Source organism: Orycteropus afer, unplaced genomic scaffold (genome assembly GCF_000298275.1).
Source record: "Orycteropus afer afer isolate SDZICR_OR568_19922 unplaced genomic scaffold, OryAfe1.0 scaffold00374, whole genome shotgun sequence".
Taxonomy (NCBI): domain Eukaryota; kingdom Metazoa; phylum Chordata; class Mammalia; order Tubulidentata; family Orycteropodidae; genus Orycteropus; species Orycteropus afer.
Genome location: NW_006921961.1, coordinates 654491 through 667766, shown reverse-complemented (window position 1 = coordinate 667766; position 13276 = coordinate 654491). Strand labels below are relative to the sequence as shown.

Here is a 13276-nt window from a genome sequence, read left to right as displayed (position 1 = left end):
TATAGCAGGGATTGTGGGGCTGGCGCGGGATCAGGCAGTGTTTCGTTCTGCTGTGCATGGGGTCACTATGGGTCAGAAACGACTCGACGGCACTTAACAACAACAACAACAACAGGAAAAAGAAGAAATTCTAGCAAGTAACATGCTGTACAGAAAATTGACTTAATCCCCTAAATTCACAACTTGAGACCGTTAGTAAGAAAAATCCACCTACTTAATTTCTGCCATATATAAATCAGGGAAATTAGCCATTTTAAACTTAAAAAAATAAAACCAAACCAAGCCCACTGCTATGGAACTGATTTCAACTCAAGTGACCCTGTAAGATAGAGTAGAGCACCTCATATGGTTTCCAAGTCTGTAAAGCTTTACAGAAGCAGACTGCCTTCCACAGAGCAGCTGGTGGGTTAGCAGCCCCAAGCTTTAATCACAGTGCCACCAGAGCTTCTTCCTAAACTTGAGAGAATTGAAATCTTATAGAAATTTATAGATGTACAGTATATATCATCATCTTAGTAATGAAAGAGCTCTGGTGGCACAGTTACTGGTGACTGCTAACCAAAAGGTTGGCAGTTCAGCCCACTAACACTCTGTAGAAGGAAGATGGAGCAATCTACTTCTGTAAAAATTTACAACCTTGGAAACCCAATGGGGGTCATATGAATTAGAATCAACTCAATGGCAATGGGTTAGTGAGTAATGAATAAAATTCAAGTAAGAATAAAATTAAGATGCTTTAGAAAGAATTCTTTAAATCAAGATGGGCTGCCACGCGGAAAAAAAAAAGAAACTTTTAAGTCATGCTCAACTAGAGAAAAAGAAAGATGACAAAAACAACATGAAAACAAAATAAGCAAAAAAACCTGTAAGACGCATATAGTATTTCCATACTGTTAAAGCAACTTAGCTGTCAAAAGTCCAGATGAGGTTACAGTTGTGACAAAGGTAATGAGGTTATTTAATGCAATATGTTATTATACTAAAAAAACAAACCAAACCAAAGGCACTGCTGGTCCAGTCGGATCCAGCTCATAATGACCCCTCCCCTGGGTTTCCGAGGCAGTATCTCTATGTAAATAGATTGCCCAACCTTCCTTCTGAGGAGTGGCTGGTGGGCTTGAACCACCAGACTTCTGGTTAGCAGTCAAATACCTTAGGCACTACGCCACCAAAGCTTCCTAAGAATCACCAAATTCCAGGTCAACTGATCAGAATTACTTAAAGAGTCTTAAAAAAAAAAAAAAAAAAAGATACAGCCTCCCAGGACCTGCTCTGGACCTACCGCATCAGCACATCTAACATTTGGGGACTAAAAATATGCATTTATTTTTTAAAGTTTATTAAGTTTATGAAACATACTTGTACACCAGTGTTCACTGCAGCATATTATTCACAATAGTCAGAAGATGAAAACAACTCAAATGTCTAATCAACAGATAAATGGATAAACAAACATGATATAATATTATTTAGCCATAAGACAAATGAAGTTCTAATACATGCAATGCCACTGATGAACCTTAAAAACATTATGCTGAGTAAAGTCAGTCAAACAAAAGGATAAATTTTGTCAGATCCCACTTAGACGAAATACGTAGAATAGCAAATGCATACAGATAAAAGTTTACTAGTGATCACCAAAGGAGCTCTGGTGGCGTAGTGGATAATGAATCTGGCTGCTAACTAGGTCAGTAGTTCAAATCCAACAGCCACTCCACGGAAGGAAGATGGGGCAATCTATTTCTGTAAAGATTTATAGCCTCAGAATGGGTGTGGCTGTGAGTCAGAATGGCAATGAGTTTGGTTTGGTTGGTTAGTGATTACCAAGCACAGAGGAGAGAGGAGAATGGGGAGTTGCTGCTTAAGGGGTGATGAGTTTCTGTTTGGGGCGATGAAAAACTTTTGGAAATGGAAAGTGGTGATGGTTGCACAGTGAATGTAATTAGCATCACTAAATTATACACTTAAAATTATTTAAATGGCAATTATTTTTTTCTATAAATTTTACCATAATGTTAAAAAGAAAAAATCTGCTGAATTTAAAAACCATTGCCTTCTACCACAACCCAATGATTGTTAGTCCATTGTCTACTTAAAACACTAGTGACGAGGAACTCATTCTAAAGAAGGCAGCCCATCTAGGGAGAATTTAGAGCTGTTTTAGTGATGTCATGTTGGTAGCCCCAAAGTGCCCATAGTGGGAGTCTTAATAACAAGGAAACCAGCAAATGCAAATCAGAGCTTTATTTATTGTTTTATGGACTGTGGCGATCAAGTATCAGCAAACTTCAGGCCCATGGGGTGGCCGCCTGTTTTTGTAACAAAGTTTTACTGGAACAAAACCATGCCCATTTGTTTACATAATGTCTTTGCCCATGAAGTCTAAAATATTTACTCTCTGGTCTTTTACAAAAAAAATAAAGAAAGAAAGAATTGCTGCCCTCATGTAAGAAAGTGATGAAGAGAATCCTAATAATACAGATCAAACTTCAAAGTGTGCTATTACATGGTGAATAGCACAAAAAATTGAGGAAACGTTAAGTCCTGTATTCAAAGCTATCAGGTAGCTTTGCAAAGAAAGATGCTGACTTCATTGGCAAAGGAATGTGACGTTCTCACATACATAGGTCTTCTTTGTTTTATTTTCCTCTTGTTATCATAATTGGGAACATTCACGTTGGAACCACACTTCCTCAGTTTCAACCACACACTGGCTACTGATACAAGTGTTAGGTATATTCAACAAAAGCATTTTGTGTATATTTATTATTATTTGTAAATAGTGTGGCACACATCCTTTCTATCAGTAAAATTGCAATAAATACATATTTGTGTGATATGTACATGCACACACATATACACATTTTTTTTCCAGAGACCAGTTAAACATTTACCAGTAAACCATTTAACATTACCATCCAACCAGTTGCTCCTTCTTCAAGTCTTCCTTTCTCTTATCCCCACATTCTATTTTAAGAGCAAGAACATCAGCATTGCCTCTAAAATTCGTCCCAATTCCATGCACCATTGTCATCTCTACTGCTATTGCACTAGTGCAATCCACTTCCATGCCTCACCACAAAAGCCTTCTCATTGGTCTACCTGATGCCCCTCTTGCCCTCTGTTATGGACTGAATTATGTCCCCTCAAACGTGTGTTGGAATCTGAACCCTTATACCTGTGTATGTAATCTTGCTGGAGAACAGGTTACGGAGGTGTGTCCTGAACCAAATCACTTCTGACTTATGAAAGAACAGTCTAGACACAGAGCAAGCAGACACAAGGGAAGGCAGAGGCAATCTGATGACAACCAAGGCAGGCGACTCTACGAGCCCAGGCATGCCAAGGATTGTTGGTAGTGACGAGAAGCTGAAATAAACAAAGAAGGACCTTTTCCTCCTAGCGACACACTCTGAATTTGGACTTCTAGCTCATCAAACTGAGAAGATGAATGTCTATTCTTTAAGGCCACCACTTGAGGTATTTCTGTTACAATAGCACTAGAAGACTAAAATACCCTCTAAAACCTATTCTCTGTATAAGAGCTAGAATGAACTTTTAAAAATCTAAATTACTCCTCTAAAGGAAACCCTACCATGGCTTCCCCTTCCATTTAGAATGAAATCTGAATTCCCTGCCAGGTTTTACAAGCCCTACATTATGCAGCCCTGCTCACTTCTCTGCCCTTATTAGCTACCATGCTAAACTAAGTCCTGCCCAGAAGCCTTTGCTCTCCCATTCTTTTGTAAGGATGGTTCTGCTCCCAAATTTTACTTGACTGGCTTCTTGACTTTTTATAATAGTTTGAATGTTGCTCCCTCAGAGAGGCCGTCCATCTCTCTAAAGCAGAGCCTCCTCCATCTCGTCTCCAAGTCACTGCATCCCACTCATTCTGATGCAGTTTCCTCAAACCACACTTCACTGTCTGAATTGTCTTTTTCTTGTTTGTTAGCTTGCTACCTGAACTCTACTGTAGCATGTATGCTCTCCTGAGAGAGGGACTCTGTCTGCCTCATTAACTATTCTATCCCTAGAGTCCAGAATATGTCTGGTATGTTATTGGCATTTAACAAATATTGTCTGAATGAAGGCATAAACAAATGAATAGACAAATAAAGGGAGAGAGGAGAGCTCTGGTAGCATAGTGGCTAAAGCACTTGACTGCTAACCAGAAGGCTGGCGGTTCAAACCCACCAGCCACTCCTTGGAAGGAAGATTGGGCAATCTACTTCCATAGTGATACTGCCTTGGAAACCCAAGGAGGGGTTGCTATGAGTCGGGTCCGACTTGACAGCACATAACAACAAGAACAATAACTACATCTAAAGCTCTTCCCATCTCAGCATAATACCTTTTGGTTTATAGTGAACAACTCCAAAAGTAGCCCATTCTTTCTTGTACTCTCCCATAAATGAGTTTATGTTTGTGTCATCTGGCTTTTGCTTACATGTCCAGGCTCAAATCTGACTTTCACTCATGTCCTATAGTCTGAACACACCAACACCACCAAATTCCTACATTCATAATCCAATTTCAGTACTTCTATAGTAATTATCAAGACAGCTCTACAGATTCATGATTTGCAAATGCTGTTCCTCCTACAACTCTTACCCATCTTTTGTGGGAAAAGTTCCCACACATCCTTCAAAACCCAAGTCAAATGTAAATCCCTCTGTAACTCCTTCCATGCTTCTTCCCTAGCAGTCAATCACTCACTCCAGCAGCATATTTTCTACAGCCTTCCATTAGTGCACTTACCACTCTCCTAACTGTATTATAATGTGTTTGCAAGTCTGGGATACCAGGGCTCTGAGGCTGGAATACTCTAAGTCCTATTATCCTCAGGATTCAGCACAGTGCCTGGTACACAGTAGGGAATCCGCAAACAGTTGCTAGGCTGATTGCATGATGCTAAGGACAGGTAACATGCTGTTTACGCTAGCTCTCCACCCGTCTTCTCTGTTCTAAGCTAAACCTAAACAGAAGATAATAAGCATAAAGCCAGACAGATGCTTATATTTATAAATCAAAGTTAATCAAGACAGAAATATATTAACATCAATAAATATGCACACTAATTACCTCACCAGCAACTCCAGGTGACAGGACTATGTTGAGGTCTATTTCTCCCTTTAGTCTACTCTTCAACATGTAGAATCTGTTTTATCGAATTTGTTATATTCTTCTCCCATTTCTTTAACAAGCCCCTCTTTCTAATTTGACTATTATTTATTTATTATGTAATGTTTATTTATTATGTACGTATTACTATTAACATTCAGTCTTTTTCTTGTCTTTATTCTATTTGGGCAACAAATTTTGCCAACTATTTGCCTGTATTTTGTCTTATGCTGAATCCCTCTGATGTATTTCTTTATCTCCTATTCCAGGCTCTTATCAACCCAAGCTTCATGAACAGACTATACATAGCTGGACTTCTACGGCCAGTTTTACCTTCATTCTAATCATTCTATGTGCAGTGTGGACAACCTTCCTTTAATTAATATGTTCAGCAAGTCACTCCCTCAGGCCTCAAAGACTTGCAGAGTGGTCCTTCTCTGCCCACTTGTTATGCACAGACACCTTACAGTAACCATATCTGTCAGACCTGATCAGGTGTAGATCTCATTTACTCCTCTAATGGAGGAGTCTCATCTGTTACTCCTACAGAGCACCTCGGATCCAACAGTAACTCCTGTGTCAAACCAAAGCTCTAAAATGATTTCTTCATTCCTCATTTTCCCTCACCTCTAACAAGCAACTTTGCACCAAGTTATATTGATTCTACTTTCAAAATATCCTTGAATCCATGTATTTCTCTCTAGCTCCATGCCAACATCATGGTTACCAGCATTATTGTCTTTCCAGTGGACCACTGAAACTCCTTCTTTCCAGTCGTTCTCCTCTCATTCTCGCCCTTCTCCAGTCTTCAAATTGAAGCATGTCACTCTAGTGCATGATGGCTTCCAACTGCTCTCAGAATAAAATCAGAATCTTTGTCATGTCCCATAGCATCCCTCATGACCTGAATCCTGTAACTTTCCAACCTAATATTACACCATTACCTCTTTCTAGCACTGTTCTCGGTGTCCCTGCACTTGCTGTCTCAGTTGCTTGAAATGAGGTTCCCCTGGCTCTAGTTCATGAAGTCTCATCTTTCAGTTTTCAACTCAAAACTATTTCTTCAGAAAAGAACTCCATGACCATTTTTCTCAAGTTGTCCTTCTTTTCTGCCCACCAAGGGGACAAGAATTTTACCTAATTCTCTACTGTATCTGTAGCACCAAGGATAATTCCTAGAATAAATCATGCTTTCAATGTTATTTATTAGACAAGTGAAATAACTCATTCTATATGTAGGACATGTTTTCCAGCTTCTATCTTTGCTCATCCATATCTCCACCTAGAAGAAACTCCTACTTCAATTTTTTCAACCAATGTCTGTTACTTATTTCATAATAAAACTTAAGATTCATGTCACAAAGAATGCTTTCTAGTGAGTTCCTCCTATCACATCCTTATGTTTTTCTTCACAACTATTTAGGCTTAATTTATATAATAATTTCAAACCCTTTTCTTTCTAGAAATGTTTTAGACAAATATCATGATGGCATGATCAGAAAACAAATTGTTGAACATTTTTTCCTGCTGTGCCATGGACTTCATATACCTCAGGGCCTCCAAGAGGTCAACACTTACTGCATAACAATTTTAAGAAAAGCAAAAATATTGTATCCAGGTTGTAATTCTGAAATAAATGTGGGAAGGGGAATGAAAGCAGAGTTAGAAAAACTGGTTCCCATGAGTATTTAATGTGGCAGGGGAGGAATTTCTTGGTTAAGATCAGGAAAGGGGGTAGAATTTTTGTTAAAACTCAAGGATTAAGGAAATGGGTAAAGGAGACAGTCAAACAAATTCTCTCTACTTAGAGCAATGTCTAAAAGGCTAAAGTTTCTTGTAAAATTCTGGTTTAAAAAAAAGATGTATTTTTAGCTGATAGTAACATTTTTAGATCTCTTTAGCAAAATCATAGATTTTGTTTCTAAAGACACATTATTAAAAGGAAGGAAATTTCCATCTACTTCACTCTAACGATTTCACAATGTCATCTTTAAAAAAAATTTAAATACCTATTGCCTACACAAACTTCATATATTGCCAATATTCTCCCCAATTTATTGATTTACTTTTCAGATAACCTCAATGTGTAAATTTTTGAAAAAATTTTTATTGTGATTTGGGTGAAAGTTTACAGAGCGAATTCATTTTCCATACCGCAGTTTATACACATTTTGTATCATGACATTGGCTGCAATTTCCCACAATGTAACACCCCCCTCCCATTTCCTCCATAGTTACCTCTTCCCTGTGTCCTTCTCTCCCACACACTCCCACACCCCAAGCTACCTCCCTATGCGAACACTGTTCTCCTATGATTGATCACTCCAAGGAGTTTATCTACCTGACATAAATGTTCACCCCACACGCCTGTCTGTTGTTTGGCTGGAAGCTACGAGAGTAAGTTCAATTCAACCTGAAAGATAACTAGGGGCCACGGTCTCAGGGGTTTCACCAGGCTCTGTCAGACCAGCAAACCTGGTCTAATTTTTTTTATGATTTTGAGTTTTGTTCCACATTATTCTATCCCTGATCTCCTGCACTGATCCCTTTCAGAGTCGTTGACAGTGGTAGCCAGGTACTATCTAGTTCTGATCTCATGGTCATATAGGCTGAGGATCACATGGTCTACTTGGACTAATTGTTTCCATGTGTCTTTCGTTTTCTTCATTCTTCTTTGCTCTGGACAAGGCGAGACCCATCCTTGCATCTAGGTGGCCGCTTGCAAGCTTTTAAGACCCGTCACTACTCACCAAAGTAGGATGTAGAACAATGTTTTTGCATAGTATGTTATTTCAATTTTGCTTGAGGTTCCCTGTGACCATGGTCTCGAGCCCACAGGTCCAATTATTTGCTCCCTTAGGGAAGCTGGCTGTGGTCAAGAAGCCACCACAACCTCAACCCGTGTCACCTCTACTATACACCCGGACATTTTTACAGCACATACAAGTATGCTTGTAGAAACATCGTCTGCCAATCCTATTCATGGTTATGGGCAAATACCCCTGGCCTATACATACCTGATTGTTCAGCTTGTCTATCCATCTGTCCACCTACATATCAATGTTTGCCTTCACTGACAATGCAGTACTGTATATGCAAAAGGGTTCATCTTTGTTGTCTGTACCTCCCATGCCCCTTTCTATGTCATCCTCTTCCTCAGTGCCACTGTGTTGGTCACTCACTTCCCATCACCCGAATCAATACTTGTCTCTACCTATCTAGCAGTGTGCCCTCCTCTTCCCTCGGCGACCAATCAAAAGGCCACAATTCAAACCTACCCTGTGGTGCCATGGAAGAAAGTCCTGGGGATCTGCTCCCATTAAGATTACATACAAGAAAGCTCTATGGAGCTCAGTTCTAATCTGTAACATGTGAGGTCACCAAAGGTCGGAATCGACTTAATGGCAACAGGTTTTGTTTTGTTTTGGGTCTTTCTTTTAGAGAGCCTATAGCATAATCTCAAAGCCCAACGTGCCTCCTGACTGCTGTCAATGCTCAGATATTTTATTTATATTTGTATAGGCAATATCGTAGTGCCTAAGGCATTTGACTGCTAATCAGAACACTGGTGGTTCAAACCTACGAGCCACTCCTTGGAAGGAAGGTTGAGCAATCTACTTCCACAGTGATACTGCTTTGGAAACCCAAGGAAGGGTCGCTATGAGTCAGATCTGACCCCACGGCAGTAAGTTTGGTTTTTTTATAGACAATATAATGTGGACATTAAAAACATGGCCTCTGGGGTCAGTATCCCTGGGATTGTATTCCTACTCATACCACTCACTGGCTATAGAACATTGGCAACATTACTTAATCCCTCCAAGCTTTAGATTCTTCCTCTGGAAAAATGTGAGTTTTAGTCTAACTCATAGGTTTGTTTGGACTAAATGTGTTAATACACACATAATACAAAGCTTCCAAAAAAAACCAAATCTGTCATCGAGTAGGATCCGACTCATAGCAACCTCTCCTTGGGTTTCTGAGGTGGAATCACTAGGGAAGTAGATTGCCCAACTTTAGTGCTCAAAAAATGCTAGTGATTATCTTACTATTAAGGTAACTTTGGATGCTTCTCTTTCAATTACATTCTTTCAGATGCAGTACTCACAGGGTTAGAATGCAGCACGGTGAAGAACTCTGGGCTGATGAGAAACTTCACAGGAGGAGACTGTAACAGCAACGTGAGCCTGGATCTGGAGGTAGAATGAGGCAGAACGTTTTCCCGTCGGAAATCTGGATGGGACAGACCACAAAGGCATTCAGAGGAATCTTTCCACGTGGTGGCAATATATTTATTCACTTCCATCTATCATATTCAAAAAGAACCAAAGAATTACCTATGTTATTTGCTATGATTTTAATCCTCAAAATATCTTTTTCTTTGGTATAAATTCAGAAAAACCTGACTGCCCCTGGTGTTGTTAGGTGCCATCAAGTTGATTTCAACTCACAGTGATCTCCTATGACAGAGCAGAACTTCTCCATAGAGGTTTCTAGGTTGTAATCTTTATGGGAGCAGATTAGCCAGGTCTTCCTCCCATGAAGCCAACGGGTAGTGGGTCTGAAGTGACAACTCACTGGTTGGCATCACAACACTTTACAGTTGCTCAAAAACTCAAAAAAAAAAAAAAAAAAAACCCACACCAAAACTTGTTGCTGTCAACTTGATTCCCTGTAGGACTGAGCAGAACTGCCCCATAAGGTTTCCAAGGCTGTACTCTTTATGGAAGCAGACAGCCGTATCTTTCTACCACAGAACAACTGGTGGGTTCAAACTGCCTACCTTACAGTTAGCAGCCAACTGTGTAACCACTGAGCCACCAGGGTTCCTTATGTTGCATCATTAGGTCTACTTAATTATACTAAAATAGGATTGAATAATATTTTTAGTTACAATTAATCTTTTAAATTCATACTTATGATTTTTAATTGATGAGGTTCTTTTTCCACTATTCTACACAGTCTGGAGTAATTTATATTATATTTCGTTTGTGATTCTTTAATTAGTTCTAATAAAAAGTTGAGCATTAGAAAAGGTCTCTGGTGAATTCTGCTTTTGGAGTTAGATTACCAGATTTTACTGAAGATCAAAAGTTTTCAAAAAGAAAAGCCTTCATTTCTTAGAAATCCTTTCTTATTTTCTTTCTACTTTCATGAGGTTGGGAAACCAATAAGCAAATCCAAAAGCTCTTACCTGCACTGGCTTGATGAAAGTCGCCTTCCTCCCCTGCCCCATCAAGAGCACTGGTGTTTTCCTCAGGCCTCTCGTTAGTCATGGTTCTGCGGATACTCTGATATCTAAAATCATGATCCTCGAGTTACATTACAGGAAACTCTAAAATGTGTAACTCAATTTCCCCCCCAGAGCCAACAAGTTTTCACCATCTTTTCAGCCTCATTTGTCTTCTTCCCTCAACACCCCACTCCCTGACTTTCTGAGTCATTTGTTGTCTAGAAAAATACATTACTTTAAATATCTTCTTGACATTGTTTATGGAACATTTTATTTATATACTAATAAAACTTAAGAAAGTGTTGCAGCCTTTAACCAAAGAAAATTAAATCCCTATATTGTTAAGAGAAAATGCAACTTTATGTTCCACTGCAATTTGGTCTAAGAACAGATTTTAAAAGCTTAGGCTGATAACACAGATGCATCACAAACAAAGATTCCAGAGATTCTAAAAGCTGGTTGTCTTCAAATTATGAATGCATATGTTCTGTTTTACTAAACCTCAATGCCTTAGGTTGACTATGGGGGTAATCATTACTCATGCTTTTTCCAATTTCCAAATAAGGTATATGTTGTTGTTGTTGTTTACTGTCGAGTCGGCCCTGACTCATATGTATATGTATATTATTTTTTAACCAAGAGAAGTCCAATGAAATCTATAAATCAAAAGAGGTAACAGCTACACCTTAATGACAGGACACCCACTGATGAAATAGATAACCATGTCTTTTGAGTTTGTGCTACATAAAAGTTAGCCCAACCATAAAACAGAACAGCAATAAGAAAGGGTCCATCCTCACCGCCGGTTCAGCTGCTCCATTTGCTGGATAGAGTTGGATCTCTGAAGCATCTGTGGGGCTGGGGGAGCTGTTGGCCTCTGCCATGTTGTGGTTCTGTTTACATGATCCACGTAGAAGATCCTCCCATGGCTGTCAATGCGTGCCTCCCAGTCTAAATAGCAGTAATGCACCAGGAGAGATTAGGAGGAGGAGTTGAGGCCATTAACTCATGAGGCTTATCAAGTGTAGCACCTGTTTTCTTTGTCTAGCATGCTATAATTTGGGGCTAAAAACATGTATCTCACTGCATAACCACCCAGTCCACTCCAGAAGCTTTTGTGACAGTTATTAAGCATGTCTTGTATACATAAACCAGCAACCAAACATATCTTGCCATTGAGTTAGCACCAATTCATGGTGATTCCCAGTCTGTTTAATACCAACCCCTTAAAGAATCTCTGCATGTACAGAATCCTTCCAAATCTGCCCATAATGCTCACCTTTCATATATGATCACCAGCACTTAAAAAATGCCTATAGCTGGCATCATAATACCTTAATTATATATTTATATCTATATTGGTATTGAGGTTTATTTTCACCAAAAAAAAAAATGGATTTTTCTCTTTTTTTCCCCTAGCTTAGATGAAAGTCTCATAGCTGGGAACATCTATATGCATTATTTATGTTCAATCTTAGTAAATTTAGTCTTTAAAATAAAAGTAACTTAATTAATGCTAGCTCAGTGATCAAACAGTATCATTATCTATGAACCTCCATTTGCACTTTTCCAAAGATGAAAAGGTTTTCAGAGCAAAGGCAATTTCTTGCCTCCAATCTCAAACTAGTACAACATTTTATAAGATTATCTATTTTTTTGTTTAACCAAATGCATTGATAAAGTATGTTAATCTTTATAAACAAACATATAAATACATGTTCATTAAAAACAGATAGTAGACTGGTGTTCAGAGTTAAACATCCCACCTCTGTGACTCTCTAAAGGGACATTTCCCTATTAAAATTCACAGAGCATGAGCTGATCTTTCCCAAAGGCAATATATTGAAATGGATAATTCATACAGGAAATATATGAAAATAGTAGCAGCCTATTCCTTAACCAAGAAAGCTCTTTATGACTTCCTATTTTTTTATAAATACTTTTTTGAAATTAGTAAACACCTTTGTCTTGAGCAGCTCAATTATCTTCAAAACTTGTCATGTGGTTATTTCACTTACCAACAGACAAGTGATTCTAACACTAGAGACGAGAAGGAAGGTATGCTTTTTCCTGTCCACCCAGGGCAGTTGCTCTAGAAATGAGCTAAACAAATATCCAAAGTTCTTAGGGTTGGAAAGACCTGCACAGTAGATACCAGCCTGCAACCTCATAGGGTGGCCAATGAGACCACTGTGGAGGGCTGCCTCAACGGGGAGTGCAAAGGGTTCTTTTAGCTGATTTCAGCACATGGTAATGCTAAGAGAGACAAATGATAAGAGAGAAAAATTGGGCTGATGAACAGCACTGCACAAACAACAAACAACTCCATGCCATTTAATCCTCCAAGATAAAAGACTCACAATGAACCAGCCTGTCAAAGGTGAATTCATTGGGCACAGTGACAATTCCATCAATGGACATTTCTGACATATCAGCCTGGGATATTCTAACAAATAGCAAGTACTTTAAAGCATCTTCAGGAATCATGTTCCAAAATCCTTTGATCCATTCCACTGTCTTCTGCTGCTTGCACATTTTCCCATTGCCCCCCCTCCTCCCGCTTGTCCTCTGTCCCTGAGACACATCAGTGCACTCCCTTCTCACTAGAGCTAGGGTAAGTCGAGCACGTATTGTCAAATTAAATGCATATGAAAACAGATGGCCAATCCTTCCCCTAAGAATGTTTGCAGTAGCTCAGATTTCAAAAATGTAGAACAGGTCAATTAGGGCTAAAAACAGAACAGGGATCAACTAAAAGAAACAGAAAGAATAGAGGCTGCCAACCTCCAAAGATAAGGTTATTGCTCAAAATTTGGCTCCAAGTTTTCTGGAAGTTAAGCAGAAAAGAAAACACATTGTTACAAACTTTCCATTTTCTAACAAAAGAAAGCAATAAAGAAATAAAAATATCTTCAAAGATAG

General features: G+C 38.9%; 1 protein-coding gene across 1 annotated transcript in view; it reads right to left on the bottom strand.

The window, feature by feature from the left end:
- The window catches only part of HECW2 (HECT, C2 and WW domain containing E3 ubiquitin protein ligase 2), a 288426-nt gene that overhangs the window by 138832 nt on the left and 136318 nt on the right, over window positions 1-13276 (bottom strand). The window contains exons 10-12 of the mRNA XM_007953146.2: window positions 11155-11305; window positions 10316-10419; window positions 9230-9354 (exon numbers count right to left, since the gene is read on the bottom strand). Of these exons, the coding sequence (XP_007951337.1) occupies window positions 9230-9354; window positions 10316-10419; window positions 11155-11305 (380 nt within the window). The remainder of the gene's footprint in view (window positions 1-9229; window positions 9355-10315; window positions 10420-11154; window positions 11306-13276) is intronic.